Source organism: Homarus americanus, unplaced genomic scaffold (assembly GCF_018991925.1).
Source record: "Homarus americanus isolate GMGI-L3 unplaced genomic scaffold, GMGI_Hamer_2.0 scaffold23578, whole genome shotgun sequence".
Taxonomy (NCBI): domain Eukaryota; kingdom Metazoa; phylum Arthropoda; class Malacostraca; order Decapoda; family Nephropidae; genus Homarus; species Homarus americanus.
This window is the reverse complement of record NW_024733231.1, coordinates 4,944,663-4,962,625: the sequence shown is the minus strand read 5'-3', so window position 1 is coordinate 4,962,625 and position 17,963 is coordinate 4,944,663. Positions and strand designations below refer to the sequence as shown.

The window sequence follows — 17,963 nt, the reverse complement described above, 5'->3', positions numbered from 1 at the left end:
GCTTCCTCGTACAGTACCTTAATGTGGCCGGGTCTGATAGTGGAGGGACGCTACGTACTGCACCCTGAGGGATAAGGGTATGACTCTGGAGGATTAGGATTACTATGTACGGTACCTGGAAGGGGCGGGGACTGAGTTTGGAGGGTAAAGAGCCGTTAAGACCACCAGAAGACCTGTTGCTGCGGGCGGAGGTGTTGTTACTCATCATGGAGGTGTTGCTGCGGGCCGATTCCCGGACAGAGGCATTGCGGCTGCGGGCCGAGGCAAGAGAGGTATCCCAGCCTGCATCTGAATCCCGGCCCAATCCCAACACGCCCTCCTGACCATCACGAGGAACACCAATCACCTAACTACCTCACTTCAGTTAACTCTCCCTACAGATTTAACTACAACTACAGGGAATATATCTTATAAAATGTGACAGATATTGTACATGAGAATTTCTATACTACTGTACAGACAGGAGACATACAAAAGAGGCAGAAGAAAAGACTTGAATTGTCTATACTTCATATGTACTGTAGGTATGTGTCTTGCTAAACCTCTTTGACATGTCAGCCAAACCCCATTGCCACAATAGTTACTACGAACCAGTTAAGGACAATACAGAATGGATACAGCACACTGAAGACTGTACTAAGCCTCTATTATACAAAAATACAATGTGGCCAGTACTGCAATCACACCTGAACACACTACAGGTGCCCCAAATGTAAACAAGTTACCCCTGGGATGAAACACAAGTGCTGTACCCACTTGACCACTGTATCCCTATTCTTGATGTTCTGGTTCATTAATTCTTGGTATCTGTTGTCTTTTGTTTTATGTATCTGTCTTTATTTACCTTCCCAACACTTCCTTTGGATCATTTAATCTTACAACTATCCCTCACCAACTACCAGCTGATGGGTAATGATGGTAATGACCATAAGAGTATCATGTAATAGTACTTAAGTCATAACAGATTACTGGGCACCTACATAGCTATTAAAGACACGGAAGATGCCAGCTACAGATAGAAATGTTGAAATTAAAATCACACTAACAAATAACACCTTTAGCTAATAAAATACAGTATAAACATGGTGGCCGTGGACAACACATCCATGCACAGACACAGTCTACTTTAAGTGAAATGCAACATTTATACTCTAGGACACTACACCTGAAAGAGCACAAACAACAACTGCAACAGCGTAAGGAGAATCCAACATCAACCACAAGCATAGCAGATGTAGAGAGCAAGTGTTCCCTAAGGCGACTCTCAGCCACCAGACACGACCATGTTGCCACAATATGTACAAAACAACATAAATCAGCGACACATAGCACAACAGAGGGTATGTGATAACATAGATGTGTGCGGTGAAGTCGTAACAAATATGTACAAAATATGCAAAGATACGTCAAAATTAGTTGAGTATCAGCTGCTGCATACGCTTACGAGAAGAGACAATCATATTTTGCTCTGACCAAAATATCTAACTAAAAAAAAAAGCCACAGTAATAGTAAATCAAAATGAAAAATCTGGTTATCAAAACAAGACCAAAATAATCATAATATGGCAATATACAAAAACTCGGGTACAGCTTTTCTCATATTTTGAATAGGGGTGTGCAGTGCTGTGTGGTAATGTGTATGATGCACGTGTCTCTAGACCTCAAGGTAGACTACAGTAATTTATCTACCTATTTAATCAAGCTACAACAATAAACTATTTACTAGAAGTGATGAGAGACATGAGCCACCCAGAGCTTCCCTTACCTGGCCTAACCATGGATATACTGTACAGTACTATTTAGGTAAGGTTTAGTTTGGCCACCACAATATGGTTAGATCTGGTTTGAAGTGGCATAATAAAAGTTCTATCTGTTGACTAAGAAATTCTCACCTAATATGAAGAAATAACAAATAAACTAATAATCTAGAGACAAGTGAGATACAAAAACAGATCTATATCATTCATGGGTGGGAGAGAGAGGGGTGATGCTCACTATTGGCAGGACTGTGAGGAGTGTTGGTAGCCCTGACCATGTGTGCCATAACATAACAGTACATTATGTGATGCTTGTACAGTTTGTGATGCTGTATTCTTAAAGGTTCGAACGATAATTTTTCCTCAGATGGGGATGTGAGAGAGATAAGAGAGAGAGAGTTTCTATGATATATAATTACAGGGTATTTCCTCTCATCTTTGTTTCAAGGGAAGTTAATTATGTACGAATCTTTAAGAATCTAGAATCTTAAGTTAGTTAGAATTACCAGTACTTAAGCCAGCAGTAGTGAGTGACAGGGGCTAAACAGAACACTGGTTTGGTTTCAGATCAAATGGAACCTGTCCTAATATGTCCCTCTAACATAACATAACCTAATGCTACCTGGACCAGTGCCCATTAGAATTGGTGTCCTTTAAAACTTGGGCCTGTTAAGACTATATACCAATTCTAATAACTAGGTTAAGTTAGGACTGGGGCCCACATGATCTGCCACCCACTAGTTTACCTGTAAGTGTAGAATGAGAGAGGTGAAGGTGAGTTGACAGACACAGGCATCACTGAGGAAAGCAACATCACAACACAATCTAGACGACAGTGATGGCCAGGTAGTGGTGAAGGGATAGTAAAGATGAGATAGTGATGACCAGACAGTGGTGCCCAGATACTTTAGTAGTGGTGGTGGCCAGAAGTAGCCTTGTGTGTGTGTGCAGTAAAAACAGAGTGTGGTCAGTATATACTGTACTGGCCAGGAGCAGTGTTGGCCGACTGATGACTAAGGTTGGAGAAGAGTGAGAGGGAACAGGGAAAAGGCTAAGGATAGGTAAGTAGTCATGGATAACTAAGAGTGGCCATAGACGGCTGAGAGAGCCAGAGGCGTCTGGTTACTTGTGTGTCGTGGGGGAGGCGACGACGGGAGTGGTGGCTGACAGAGGTGCGTCGAGACCGGATCTCAGACGCCGAGGATCTGCCGGACTTCATTGAACGGCTCCTGACGGTGCTACGTCGGATAAGGTACCGTACGCTGGACCCCATCGGGGACAAGAGCGCCGCCTGCGAGAGGGAAGAGCAAGGGGAGGGAGGAGGGTGAGGGAGGGGTCAAGCTTTGGGGTGGGGAGAAGGTTAGTGTATTGTCATGTAGGGTGAGCGTGATAGTGGTGGGAGTGGGTGATACTGAGGCCTCTGTAATCATGGAGGCAACAGTGGCGGACAAACACAGCGGTGATCATCCCCGGCTGATGGTAATCAAAGAGGGCTACAAGGCTCTACCACTCCATCATTAGTAGTGTCAACACCGGGAGCACACGTCGCCTCCGTAAACATGTGTTAACCTCACCATATTCACACACACGCCTCAGCTTTATCCCGAATAAAGGGAAGTCATATAACCCACAAACTTGCTCAGAAACAGAAAACATAATATCTGCCGTACCTTGTTGGAGAGCAGGAACTGTGACTCAAAGGCCAGGACATAGTAGAGAGCCAGGAGCAGGATGGGGTTGACGAACCTTGACCACTCGCCCGTGGTGAGCGACGCTGACCGGGGATCCTTACACTTGGTGTCCACCACCGCCGTGAACCCAAACACCCTGAACAATAACACACCGCTCAGTTGTTGGTTTAAGTGTCTTAGGAGTTTGTAAATAAAAAACAATAATAACCCAATCTGACCTGAACCTTGACCCAACACACATCAATCAATCATGAAGAATATAAACCACAAAGTATTACCAGCACCAATACACAAAACAAAATATACAGCAGAGTTGTGACCTGATGCATAGTGACACCATAACATAAAAAATATCACCAGAGGAAAAACGTTACTGCCACATACATTTTCACCACTCATCTAAACATCACATTATAATACCAAACTCCATTCACCAAAGATAATTATACCAGTTACCTAAATAAGGGACCCAACTGTTTAAATAATGCTAAAACCTGTACAGCATTATACATTATTCATTTCACTTAACTAACAACGTGGCAGGACTCGACTACAGCCGCCACTCAGTTACCCTTCAGCATTAATTAGTGAGTCTTACCTTGCACACAGTGAGTCAGGAGGGAAGTAATGCTGGGCCCACTGCACCTGGTATATGTAGAGACACACCACGTGGACGCCTGCTAACATCACCCCGACACACAAACCTGCCGAGGGTCACCATAATTGTTGTTGTTTGTCTACCATACTGTATTCCTGTCTAAAATACTGTATTTCTGTCTACCATACTGTATTCCTGTCTACCATACTGTATTTCTGTCTACCATACTGTATTCCTGTCTACCATACTGTATTCCTGTCTACCATACTGTACCCCTAATCTACCATACTGTACCCTACCCAAAGCGGCGGCCGAGAGCGTTATTAAGACTCCAGTAGGTGGCGCTGGCTATGAACACCACGAAGTACACAGCTGAGGTAACAGAAGGAACCATCACGGAGGCGCATCCTATCATTGCTAAGGCCATGTATGTACCTGTAGGAGAGATGAAAGTCAGGTTTGAATGTGAGAGATGAGAGAAAGTCAGGTATGAATGTGAGGGAGATGAAAGAAAGCCATGTATGTACCTCAGAGATTAGAGAAAAAGTCATATATGTACAGCGAAAGAATGAAGTCCGTTATATCGAGGGTCCGTTATATGCGAAACCCCCCTATAACGGATTATATATTGAGAAGTCGGATATATGGAAGTCTGTTGTCATTTGCTATAACAACCTGGTTATAAACAAGATGTTGTGTTGCATGTCGTGTGTGGTGAGGGGCGTGTGGTGAGAGGGGCGTGTGGTGAGAGGAGGGCGTGTGGTGAGAGGGGCGTGTGGTGAGAGGGCGTGGTGAGGGGTGTGTGTGGTGAGGGGTGTGTGTGGTGAGGGGTGTGTGTGGTGAGGGCGTGGTGAGGGTGTGGTGAGAGGGGGTGGTGGAGGGCGTGGTGAGGGCGTGTGGTGAGGGGGGTGTGGTGAGGGCGTGTGGTGAGGGCGTGTGGTGGGGGTGTGTGTGGTGAGGGCGTGGTGAGAGGGACGTGTGGTGAGGGTGTGGTGGGGGTGTGTTGGGGGGTGTGTGGTGAGGGGCGTGGTGAGGGAGGGACGTGTGGTGGGGTGCGTGGTGGGGAGGGACGTGTGGTGGGGTGTGTGGTGGGGTGTGTGGTGAGGGTGTGTGGTGAGGGGCGTGTGGTGAGGGGGGGCGTGTGGTGAGGGCGTGTGGTGAGGGTGTGTGTGGTGAGGGGCGTGGTGAGAGGGACGTGTGGTGGGGGTGTGTGGTGAGGGGTGTGTGGTGAGGGGTGTGTGTTGTGTGTGGTGTTGTCATTAGCTATAACAACTGTGCCGTTAATGACAAGACACTGTGTTGCATGTCGTGACTCATCAACCAAAAACGACTAAAAGAATCGTCCACCTGATGACCTCCTGGCTGATAACCCACTACTACACGGTAACTCTGACGCCATGGTTCTTGCGTGTGTCGGTAATTAATGGTCTGTGATGGTGGTTATGGTGGGAATGGTGATGGTACTGATGGTGGTTATGGTGGTTATGGTAGTCTATAGATAAACACTAACCCACGGCATTGAGAATCCTAAGCCCGACGTTTTTATGGTTATCTGAGGCATTGTGGGCGGGTAGGTGGAGATCTGGGCTGGTATGGGAGGTGAGTTTGAGACAGGCGACGTAAACCCCGGGAGCAAACACCACTAGAATACACTCGGGCAGCATCCATCGCGTCCCGTCTACCTCACTGATGCCGTCCAGTGAAATCCCAAGTGCCGTAGAAGTTGCTCCAGAAATCCACCTGTGTTGTCACCAGAGGGATTATGATTGGTTGTAGAGGGTCAGGATTATATACATACATACATACATACATACATATAAATTTAAGGCCCTCAATAACAAGAGATTCAGTAGCTTCAATGCACACACACACACACACACACACACACACACACACACACGAGACAAACTATGTGTGGAGAGGCGGCTGGAGGCAGTAAATCCACCAACACACAGGCACGTAAACACTCCCCAATGTACCACTACTCCATCAGTATTTGAACAACAACTCAGAGCTTACCTTTATGAGTTACCTGACAGGCAGAGTACTACCTGGTCACTTTCCTCCTGTCACCTGCCTAGCAGTACTACCTGGTCACTTTCCTCCTGTCACCTGCCTGGCAGAGTACTACCTGGTCACTTTCCTCCTGTCACCTGCCTAGCAGAGTACTACCTGGTCACTTTCCTCCTGTCACCTGCCCTAACAGAGTACTACCTGGTCACTTTCCTCCTGTCACCTGCCTAACAGAGTACTACCTGGTCACTTTCCTCCTGTCACCTGCCCTAACAGGTACTACCTGGTCACTTTCCTCTTGTCACCCTGCCCTAACAGAGTACTACCTGGTCACTTTCCTCCTGTCACCTGCCCTAGCAGAGGTACTACCTGGTCACTTTCCTCCTGTCACCTGCTAGCGAAGTACTACCTGGTCACTTTCCTCCTGTCACCCTGCTAACAGAGTACTACCTGGTCACTTTCCTCTGTCACCTGCCGAACAGAGTACTCACAGTGCTTTCCTCCTATCACCTGCCTAACAGGTACCACCTGGTCACTTTCCTCCTGTCACCTGCCTAACGAGTACCACCTGGTCACTTTCCTCCTGTCACCTGCCCTAACGAGTACCACCTGGTCACTTTCCTCCTGTCACCTGCCCTACGAGTACTACCTGGTCACTTCCTCCTGTCACCTGCCTAACAGGTACCACCTGGTCACTTTCCTCCTGCCACCTGCCTAGCGAGTACCACCTGGTCACTTTCCTCCTGTCACCCCTGCCTAACGTGCCACCTGGTCACATTCCTCCTGTCACCTGCCTAACAGAGTACTACCTGGTCCTTTCCTCCTGTCACCTGCCTAACAGAGTACCACCTGGTCACTTTCCTCCTGTCACCTGCCTAACGAGTACTACCTGGTCACTTTCCTCCTGTCACCTGCCTAACGAGTACTACCTGGTCACTTTCCTCCTGTCACCTGCCTAACGAGTACTACCTGGTCACTTTCCTGCTCTAACAAAAGCTTATTATCCACAACAAGTTATAAATTATCTTACTAATATCCTCTCGGTGTAAAAGGTCAATAAGTTCATTCCTCAGTTCAGTATAATTGACTTAAGTGTCTCGCTTGAGTGCCTCGAGGTAGTGTTTGAGGAATTTAGTTCAAGTGCTTAGGGTTTCTTGTGAAGTGAGGAATGTGCACACATACAGTACATACATACATACATACATACATACATACACACATACATATATACATAAATACAGGACATACATACATACATACATAACATACATGACCTACATACATACATACATAACATACATGACCTACATACATACATACATACATACATACTACCACGAGATCCCCTAAGTGCTGTTCGACACACACCGCATCCAGCCCATACGTGCAACTGATCGCTATAAAACAGCCAGTCCCAACCATTGTAAAATTATCAATAACATGTAATAAATCAGTATTCCTCCCAGTAAACACTGCTCCTACACTGTCACTATGTTAAAATGAACTGTAGTTGAGCTGATCCCCTCTAAGTTACTATATGTCTTTTTGTGTCACTTATGTCCTTGTATATTATTTGTAATTCGTAACCCATTCCCAAATATGTAACTGTATATTTTCAGCCTTCTGGCTTAAGCTCTTCAATAAACCGTTAATTTTTATTATTATTATTACAGCCTACTACATACATACATACATACATACATACATACAGGACATACATACATACATACATACATACCTACATACATGCATACATACATAACATACATGACCTACATACATACATACATACATACATACATACATACATACAGGACATACATACTGTACATACACGTTATAATGAAATATGGAGTGACGTCACCTAAGATTTATACGAACAGTACATATAAAAGTAGAGACAGTGGCGGTACTTACACTCCTTCAGGAAGTAGGCGTAGGGAGGGAGAGACAGTAGTACTATCTGGAAAGTAAACTGCAGCAGGAAGTTCACTATACTTATACCAGCCACAGCCTTCAGGTACCGGCCAGTGTGTCCTGTTGAGTGTGGGGAGTAATTAGTATGTGCACTTACTACTACTACTACTATTATTGCTACTACTACTACTATTATTATTACTACTACTACTACTACTAATACTACTATTATTGTTATTTATTTCATTAAATTTTTCTTTGTAAATTTTGTGATGTAAATATGCATGAAGGAAGGAAGGCAAAGAGAGAAAGAAAAGAAAGAAAGAAAGTGAATAAAAAAAGAATGGAAGATAAAAAGAATAAAGAGAAAGAAAAAAGGAAGAAATAAATGAAGAAAATAATAGAGAGAGAGAGAGAGAGGGAGAGACGGGGCAATACAAACCACGCATAGTATGGAAGGTCGGGGCTGGCAGGAGAATACAGCCATCAGCAGCAGCAGGTAAGCCAAGGACATCAAACTGAACCTTAGCACTGCACCTGAGGACAACAATAAACATTACCATTACCTGAGATTGACTATGGTGAGGGGTGTGTGGTGAGGGGTGTGTGGTGAGGGTGTGGTGGGGTGTGTGGTGAGGGTGTGTGGGGTGGGGGTGTGTGGGGGTGTGTGGGGTGAGAGTGTGTGGCCCCTCTCCTCCTGCTATATCCGCCCTCAGTACAGCCAGAGTTACTCAGCATTTACCCTAATTGTGTAATGATGAGGACACACACACACACACACACACACACACACACACACACACACACACACACACACACACACACACACCACATCAGCCAAACATTTGTACTAAAATTATGCTTTGTGTTAGGTTGGGTCAGGTCAGGTCTGGAGTCCAGGTTAGATTAGGTCACCACCACCTCAACGTCGCCTCCCTGGTCGTTACCTTCCACCATTACAGGACGACTCCTGATGGCTCCTGGCTGGCCCTAACGACCTAACCACCAACGCCCATCCCATATCTCACCTCCTCTCCCTGTCCCTCACCCTTCTCTCCACCTCCTCCTCCCCCAGATATACTGAAACATCACCTAGTTGTAGTTGGAAGTTACAGTCAACCATGAGCCTCTTGACATTCAGGTGTGTGGAGGTTAGTGTGAATCTCCAGGTGACTCTCAGGTGACTCCATTGACTCAGGTGACAGTGCTGCCCCCTGCCTAATGGACCTGAAATAATGTTTAAATAGCTCTCTTAATGCCTCCTTCCCCCCCTTCAGTCTCCACACACACACTACACCTAGAGTGTATCAGGTCCAGAGTATAGCAGACTAACAACCCATGACCAGCCGAACGCTGCAATGGCCTCGTTACTGCCTCCCTATTACCTCCCCCTCCCCCAACACCCTCTCCTTCGTCCCCCATATATACCACCACACCATGACTCACTCTCTCTCTCTCACCAGCCCCTTCTTGTCACATGCTTCCCACCCCCCTAAGCAACAAGGAAATATCAAAGTGACATTTTTACTTCACACACACACACTCACACACACACGCACACTCACACGCACGCACTCCACCACCTTGGCCAGCTGCCAGCCTCGACCACTGCCACTCAAGTATCTTCACAGAACACACTTAACACTCAACATGTGACACACTCAAGGGCCCATACACAATACGGACAAACACTCCACACACACACACACACACACACACACACACACACACACACACAGTACCATCACCCAGCTCCTCTCGCGTGATGGAGTGTTTACCGACCTCGTGTCTCTTTGTTTACACTGATCAGGGACTGGTGGCGGCTGGGTGTGTACTATTACTGTCCTGTGTGTGTACAGTACCTGGTCCAGTACATAAGACGTGTCGCCATGTTAATTGACTTAGTCGGTGATATTAAGGTGAGAGACAGGTAGGGAGAGGGGAGGGGAGAGAGAGGGGAGGGAGAGGGAGGGAAGGAGAGGGAGAGAGAGGAGGGAAGGAGGGGAGGAGGGAAGGAGAGGGGAGAGAGGGGAGGGGAGAGAGGGAAGGAGAGGGAGAGAGAGGAGGGGAGGGGGAGAGAGGGGGGAGGGAAGGGAGGGGAGGAGGGAAGGAGAGGGGGAGAGGAGGGGAGGGGAGGGGGGAGAGGAGGGAAGGAGGGGGAGAGAGAGGAGGAAGGAGGGGAGGAGGGAAGGAGGGAGAGAGAGGAGGAGGGGAGAGAGGGAAGGAGGGGGAAAGGAGGGGAGGGAGGAGGGAAGGAGAGAGGGGGAGAGGGGAGAGGGAGAGGGAGGGAGGGGAGAGGGAGGGGAAGGAGAGGGAGAGAGAGGGAGGGGGAGAGGAGGGGAAGGAGAGAGGGAGAGAGAGGAGGGAAGGGGGGGAGGAGGAGGGAAGGAGGGGGGAGGAGGGAAGGAGAGGGAGAGAGGGAGGGGAGGGGAGGGGGGAGAGGAGGGAAGGAGAGGGAGAGAGGAGGAAGGAGGGGGGAGGAGGGGAAGGAGAGGGAGAGAGAGAGGGGAGAGAGAGGGGAGGGAAGGGGAGAGGGGGAGGGAGGGAGGGGAGGGGAGGAGGGGAGAGGAGGGAAGGAGAGGGGAGAGAGAGGAGGGAGGGGAGGGAGGGGAGAGAGAGGGGAGGGAGGGAGGGAGGAAGGAGAGGGGAGGGAGAGGAGGGAGGGAGGGAGGAGGGAGGGAGGAGGGGGAGAGGGAGGGAGGGGAGGGGAAGGAGAGGGAGAGAGAGGAGGGAGAGGAGGGGGAGAGAGGGAGGAGGGAGGGAGAGGGAGGAGGGAAGGAGAGGGAGAGAGAGAAGGATGGAGGAGGAGAGAGATAGGTAAATGGGAGAAAGGAAAGGGGAAGGAGGGGAGGGGAAAGAAATGTATGGGGGGAGGAAAGTGGAAGGATGGAGAGAAAAAGAAGGAAAGGGACAGGGAGGAGAGGAAATAAACAAGAAAGAAGAAGTAGGGGGAAAATGGTTAAACTGAAAATCACTTAGCTGTGAGGTAAAGGGCGAGGGGAGGGGGGAGGAGGGGAGGGGGAGGAGGGAGGGAGGGAGGGAGGATGGTGGTGGGCTCGGAGGAAGGACTAACCACCACCACACTAACTCCTGCTCACTGTCCAGTGTACCCAGAGCCCCCCTCTTCCTCCTCCTCCTTCCTCCTCCCTCCCCAACCACCACTCTTAATCTCCTGCTGTCTGTTCGTTACTCTGACCTCTGAGTCCTCCCCATGAGTCACTTCTGAGTCCCCACGAGTCACAGGTTTCGTTGAGTCATTTGAGCCCCTGTAGGTGACTAAACTGACCATATTTCCTGTACTGTGTTAAGGCAGTACAATAGTTAACCTTATTTAAGAATACTGTAGAAAGACCTCAGGTGAAGTTGTCAAAAATAGCCGCCGTTTTTCAAGATGGCCGCTAGACGTCTTTATAATTACTAGGAAGCAAGACAACAGAGCCATCACAGTCTATCATGGCAGTATGACGTGACAGTCTGCACCGAGTGTATCATGTTTCAGGCCAGTACATCAACACCACACACTGAACCCACCAACCCACCCACCTTTACTTCACCTACAGAACCCACCAACCAGTGCCTCACCCACCTTTTCACCTACAGCGTCACCTACAGAACCCACCAACCAGTGCCTCACCCACCTTTCACCTACAGCGTCTCCTACAGAACCCACCAACCAGTGCCTCACCCACCTACAGCGTCTCCTACAGAACCCACCTAACCAGTGCCTCACCCACCATTCTTCACCGGTTCCTCCTACAGAACCCACCAACCAGTGCCTCACCCATCTTTCCTTCACCTACAGCGTCTCCTACAGAACCCACCAACCAGTGCCTCACCCACCATTCCTTCACCTACAGCGTCTCCTACAGAACCCACCAACCAGTGCCTCACTCACCATTCCTTCACCTACAGCGTCTCCTACAGAACCCACCAACCAGCCTCACCCACCATTCCTTCACCTACAGCGTCTCCTACAGAACCCACCAACCAGTGCCTCACCCACCATTCCTTCACCTACAGTTCCTACAGAACCCACCAACCAGTGCCTCACCCACCATTCCTTCACCTACAGGGCCCCTCAGAACCCACCAACCAGTGCCTCACCCACCATTCCTTCACCTCAGCGTCTCCTACAGAACCCACCAACCAGTGCCTCACCCACCATTCCTTCACCTACAGCGTCTCCTACAGAACCCACCAACCAGTGCCTCACCCACCATTCCTTCACCTACAGCGTTCCTACAGAACCACCAACCAGTGCCTCACCCACCATTCCTTCACCTACAGCGTCTCCTACAGACCCACCAGCCAGTGCCTCACCCACCATTCATTCACCTACAGCGTCTCCTACAGAACCCACCAACCACCAACCAGTGCCTCACCCACCATTCCTTCACCTACAGCGTCTCCTACAGAACCCACCAACCAGTGCCTCACCCACCATTCCTTCACCTACAGCGTCTCCTACAGAACCCACCAACCAGTGCCTCACCCACCATTCCTTCACCTACAGCGTCACCTACAGAACCCACCAACCAGTGCCTCACCCACCATTCCTTCACCTACAGCGTCTCCTACAGAACCCACCAACCAGTGCCTCACCACATTCCTTCACCCAGCGTCTCCTACAGAACCCACCAACCAGTGCCTCACCCACCATTCCTTCACCTACAGCGTCTCCTACAGAACCCACCAACCAGTGCCTCACCCACCATTCCTTCACCTACAGCACAAAGCCATAGGAAGGATCTCTACTTCCTCACCAGTGATTTCCTTAAGGATACTCTTCATCTTAGTGTGACAATATCCTACAGAATACACTGACTAGTCTCTGAGAGTTGATTCACAGCCAAACACGTCACCATCAACCATACCAAGACCTTCAACCATACCAAGACCCTCAACCATACCAAGACCTTCAACCATACCAAGACCTTCAACCATACCAAGACCAACCATACCAAGACCTTCAACCATACCAAGACCATCAACCATACCAAGACCATCAACCATACCAAGACCTTCAACCATACCAAGACCTTCAACCATACCAAGACCATCAACCATACCAAGACCTTCAACTATACCAAGACCATCAACCATACAAAGACCATCAACCATACCAAGACCTTCAACCATGCACCAAGACCATCAACCATACCAAGACCTTCAACTATACCAGACCATCAACCATACCAAGACCTTCAACCATACCAAGACCATCAACCATACCAAAACCATCAACCATACCAAGACCATCAACCATACCAAGACCTTCAACCATACCAAGACCATCAACCATACCAAGACCTTCAACTATACCAAGACCATCAACCATACCAAGACCTTCAAATCCATACGCCAAGACCATCAACCATACCAAGACCATCAACCATACCAAGACCATCAACCATACCAAGACCTTCAACCATACCAAGACCATCAACCATACCAAGACCTTCAACCATACCAAGACCATCAACCATACCAAGACCATCAACCATACCAAGACCATCAACCATACCAAGACCTTCAACCATACCAAGACCTTCAACCATTAACCTCTCCTCCGACCATGCCCCCTCCATTACACCGGGCCCCAACACACTCTTCAGCGTCCTATATATAACACACTCAACTGACACTACACGTCACTATACCCATAGCAACCTATAGGAAGAGGGGGAGGGGGAAGAGGGGAGGGGGGAGGAAGGGGGGGAGGAGGAAGGGGGAGGGAGGAAGGGGGAGGAGGAGGAGGAAGGGGGAGGAGGGGGAGGAGGAGGGAAGGAGGAAGGGAGGAGGAGGAAGGGGAGGAGGGGAGGAGGAAGGGGGGGAGGAGGAGGAAGGGGGGGAGGAGGAAGGGAGGGAGGAGGAAGAAGGGGAGGAGGAAGGGAGGGAGGAGGGAGGAGGAGGAGGAAGGCTTTTATCAACGTGGGTGTCTGAGTGAGTTAAATAACCTAATGTAATTTATACTTATTATTACTTTATTACACCACATACCACCTACCACATTCTCACACACCTACCACATCCCCGCCACACCTACCACACCTACCACACTTACACCTTACCATCCCTTTTGTTACGTGAGGGAAGGAGAGGAAGAAACAACCAAAAGGTCATAAATGGTGGTGCAGGGAAGGGCAGTGTGGGAGGGGGTAGAGCTTGATGGGAGGGGGTAGAGCTTGATGGGAGGGGGTAGAGCTTGATGGGAGGGGGTAGAAATTGATGGGAAAGGGGAAAGAGGTTGATGGAAGAGAGGGGAGATCTTAATGGAAGGGGAGGGAGGGGAGAGGAGGGTGACGGAAAGAGGATATTTAAAATTTAGCTGAAGCACATGTTCTTGAGAAGGTATAAAAAATGCTTTCATAACATAAACACTCCCACGTTACCTGCTGTTACACCTCCACCGTCACACCACACCATTAGCATCACCTGTACACACATAAATACTCATACAAGCACCTATTAACATCTTATGTACACATATAAACATTGTATCAACATAAGTACACACATAAACGTACACAAACACACTATGAACGTCTCCTGTACATATATAAACACACATAAACTCATAACTAACACCTACTCCTCTGTACACACATACACACAGACCATCACTATAAGCACACACACACACACACACACACACACACACACACACACACACACACACACACACACACACCAGTACTCACAGATCCCCAGCAGGAGAGGCAACATAAGCCTGAAGATGAGGGTAGCAACCATCTGGTGAGCTGCCATGGTGGTGGTGGTAGTGGTGGTCGAGCCCCTTCAGTGGCTGGTAGACGATCGTGGTAGTGGTTGCGGTCTTGAAGTAGTAGTGGTGGTGGTGGTAGTAGTTCCTGAGGTCTTGTAGTAGTGGTGATTGTGGTAGTTCCTTTGGTCTTGTAGTTGTGGTAGTTGGACCCCCTTACGACTGGTATACGATGGTGGTTGATGTAGTCTTATAGTGATGATGAGTGAGGAAGGAAGACCACCTTAAGACTAATACATAATGGTGGTTGATGTGGTCTTGTAGTTGTGGTAGGAACGATCTTCTGGTTAAAGTGACATGTGGTAATAGGAGTGACATTCATAACAGGTGAGGAGACGCTGCCGCATCCTGTGTAGGGGGTCCCCGGTGTTGATAGGGGTCCCCCGGTGCTGATAGGGGGTCCCAGGTGTTGATCGGGGATCCCAGGTGTTGATAGGGGGTCCCAGGTGTTGATCGGGGGTCCCAGGTGTTGCTAGAGGGGTCCTAGGTGTTGATAGGGGATCCCAGGGTGTTGATAGGGGTCCCCGGTGTTGATAGGGGGTCCCCGGTGTTGATAGGGGGTCCCAGGTGCTGATAAAGGGGTCCCAGATGTTGATAGGGGGATCCCAGGTGCTGTTAGAGGGATACCAGGTGTTGCTAGAGGGGTCTCAGGTGTTGCTAGAAGGGTCCCAGGTGTTGCTAGAGGGGGTCCCAGATGTTGCTAGGCGGACGGAAGTGCTTTTGTAGTCCCAAGAGGATGTGTTTCTTGGTGAGGCGGGGTGAGGTGTGGTAAGGAGGTGGAGTGAGAGAGGTGTTTTGACGTGTGGAGGGAGGGAGGGGGGAAGGAGGGGGTGGATTAGTGGAGGGGAGGGAGGGAGGGGGTGGATTAGTGGAGGGAGGGAGTGTGGTTAGTGGAGGAGGAAGGGGTGGACTAGTGGAGGGAGGGAGGGGGTGGATTAGTGGAGGAGGGAGGGAGGTGGACTAGTGGAGAGGGAGGAGGTGGACTAGTGGAGGAGGGAGGGAGGTGGACTAGTGGAGAGGGAGGGAGGGAGGGGGATGGATTAGTGGAGGAGGAGAGAGAGGGTAACAAGTGGAGGAAGGGAGAGAGTCACTAGTAAAGGGGAGGACGAGTAGAGGGAGAAAGGATTGGAAGGGAGACACGTAAAGGAACTAGGGGAGGGAGGAGGGAGGGAGGGAGGGAGGGAGGGAGGGAGGAGGAGGTTATGCTTCACTGATGATGTGAAAAGTGAAGCGTCATCATGTCGTCATCATCGTCACCACGGCCATCTGCGGGAAGAAAAAACACTATACGTTAGGTTCATGTTGGCTCCACACACTAACCTAACCTAACCTGAGTACATGTAGTAGCATCACTAGCCTTGAGTACTGATGACGGGAGACACTGAACTTGACTGTCTTCCTTACCCAAACTGTCGTCAGGTGCATGTTTACAGCAAGGTGAAGTGTAGGGGGGTGATCTGGAGGTGCCTGGGCTCGAACTAACTACCTAAGGTGAGGAATCGAGTCTTGTCCACTCAGCCACCGCGCACCGAGGGTAGTGGCGAGTGTAGACTGCAATTGCAACCCCCCACCCCCAATCTCACAGAGTGTCCCTACACCTGTGCTTCACACCTGCTGTACATTTGAAATGTGTGTGTGTGTGTGTGTGTGTTTGTTTTATGTGTGTTTGTGTACAATTATCGCATAAATATTATGTTTTCATATATGTGTGCATACGTGTTCCATAAAGTATACACGTGTATGCAGGTGAGTGTGCATGTATGCGTCACCCCCACCAGGTGCTAGTCTTATATAACACGAGTTAATATAGCTAATAAACTATAGTGGTTATACTTATATAAAAGACAATATAACTAGTTCTAATATACTAAACTAGCCATATAAAGTTGAACGATTATATAGGAAAACAAAAACATCATACTAACTATCCTCAGGTCAATATAGGTCACATTGAGACATGACCTGAGCCTGGCGGACTAGAGGTTGATGACCTTTTGACCTTAGCGTGACAACTCCCACAAACACCGTCACTCTGGTATGTTGCAACGCTGAAAATTGTCCATAATTTCACCTGATCTTTTTATTTAGTGCGTGGTACCTGGGACTATACCCGTGTGTTACCTGGAGCGGTTACCTGTACCTGGACCCGTACCTGGACCCGTGCTTGGACCTGGATCTGTACCTATGACCTGTGCCTATACCTGTACCTGAACTTTTGCCTATTACCTGTACCTGGACCCCTGCTTGGACCTGTGCCTATACCTGTGCCTGGACCTGTGATTTGACCTGTACCTGGACCTATACACCTGTGCCTGTGCCTGTACCTGGACCTGTGCCTATACCTGTACCTGTGCTTGAACTTGTGCCTATTACCTGTACCCACGACCTGTACTTGGACCTTTGCCTGGACCTGGGTGATTAAGATGGCTCCCAGCTGGTACACAACCCCTTCCAAGTAGACTAGCACCCTGTTCAGGTGGTCCTGGGTGCCTAAAGTTCAGGTGGTCCCCTGGGGTGCCTAAAGTTCAGGTGGTCCCCTGGGGTGCCTAAAGTTCAGGTGGTCCCCTGGTGCCTAAAGTTCAGGTGGTCCCTGGGTGCCCTAAAGTTCAGGTGGTCCTGGGGTGCCTAAAGTTCAGGTGGTCCCTGGGTGCCTAAGTTCAGGTGGTCCCTGGGGTGCCTAAAAGTTCAGTGGTCCCCTGGGGTGCCTAAAGTTCAGGTGGTCTGGGGTGCCTAAAGTTCAAGGTGGTCCCCTGGGGTGCCTAAAGTTCAGGTGGTCCCTGGGGTGCCTAAAGTTCAGGTGGTCCCCTGGGGTGCCTAAAGTTCAGGTGGTCCTGGGGTGCCTAAAGTTCAGGTGGTCCCCTGGGGTGCCTAAAGTTCAGGTGGTCCCCTGGGGTGCCTAAAGTTCAGGTGGTCTGGGGTGCCTAAAGTTCAGGTGGTCCCTGGGGTGCCTAAAGTTCAGAGTGGTCCCTGGGGTGCTTAAAGTTCAGGTGGTCCCTGGGGTGCCTAAAGTTCAGGTGGTCCCTGGGGTGCCTAAAGTTCAGGTGGTCCCCTGGGTGCCTAAAGTTCAGGTGGTCCCTGGGGTGCCTAAAGTTCAGGTGGTCCCTGGGGTGCCTAAAGTTCAGGTGGTCCTGGGGTGCCTAAAGTTCAGGTGGTCCCCTGGGGTGCCTAAAGTTCAGGTGGTCCCCTGGGGTGCCTAAAGTTCAGGT

The 17,963-nt window shown here is 49.4% G+C and overlaps 1 protein-coding gene across 1 annotated transcript in view; it reads right to left on the bottom strand.

Annotated features, from left to right (window-relative positions):
- LOC121869482 (piezo-type mechanosensitive ion channel component-like) overlaps nt 1-15,572 on the bottom strand; it is a 56,227-nt gene extending 40,655 nt beyond the window's left edge. Inside the window, 11 exon segments of the mRNA XM_042370836.1 lie at nt 116-251; nt 2,855-3,048; nt 3,428-3,584; nt 4,047-4,152; nt 4,346-4,351; nt 4,353-4,481; nt 5,557-5,752; nt 5,755-5,786; nt 7,977-8,096; nt 8,419-8,513; nt 14,678-15,572. Of these exon segments, the coding sequence (XP_042226770.1) occupies nt 116-251; nt 2,855-3,048; nt 3,428-3,584; nt 4,047-4,152; nt 4,346-4,351; nt 4,353-4,481; nt 5,557-5,752; nt 5,755-5,786; nt 7,977-8,096; nt 8,419-8,425 (1,083 nt within the window). The 5' untranslated portion in view covers nt 8,426-8,513; nt 14,678-15,572.
- Nucleotides 15,573-17,963: the final 2,391 nt, after the last annotated feature.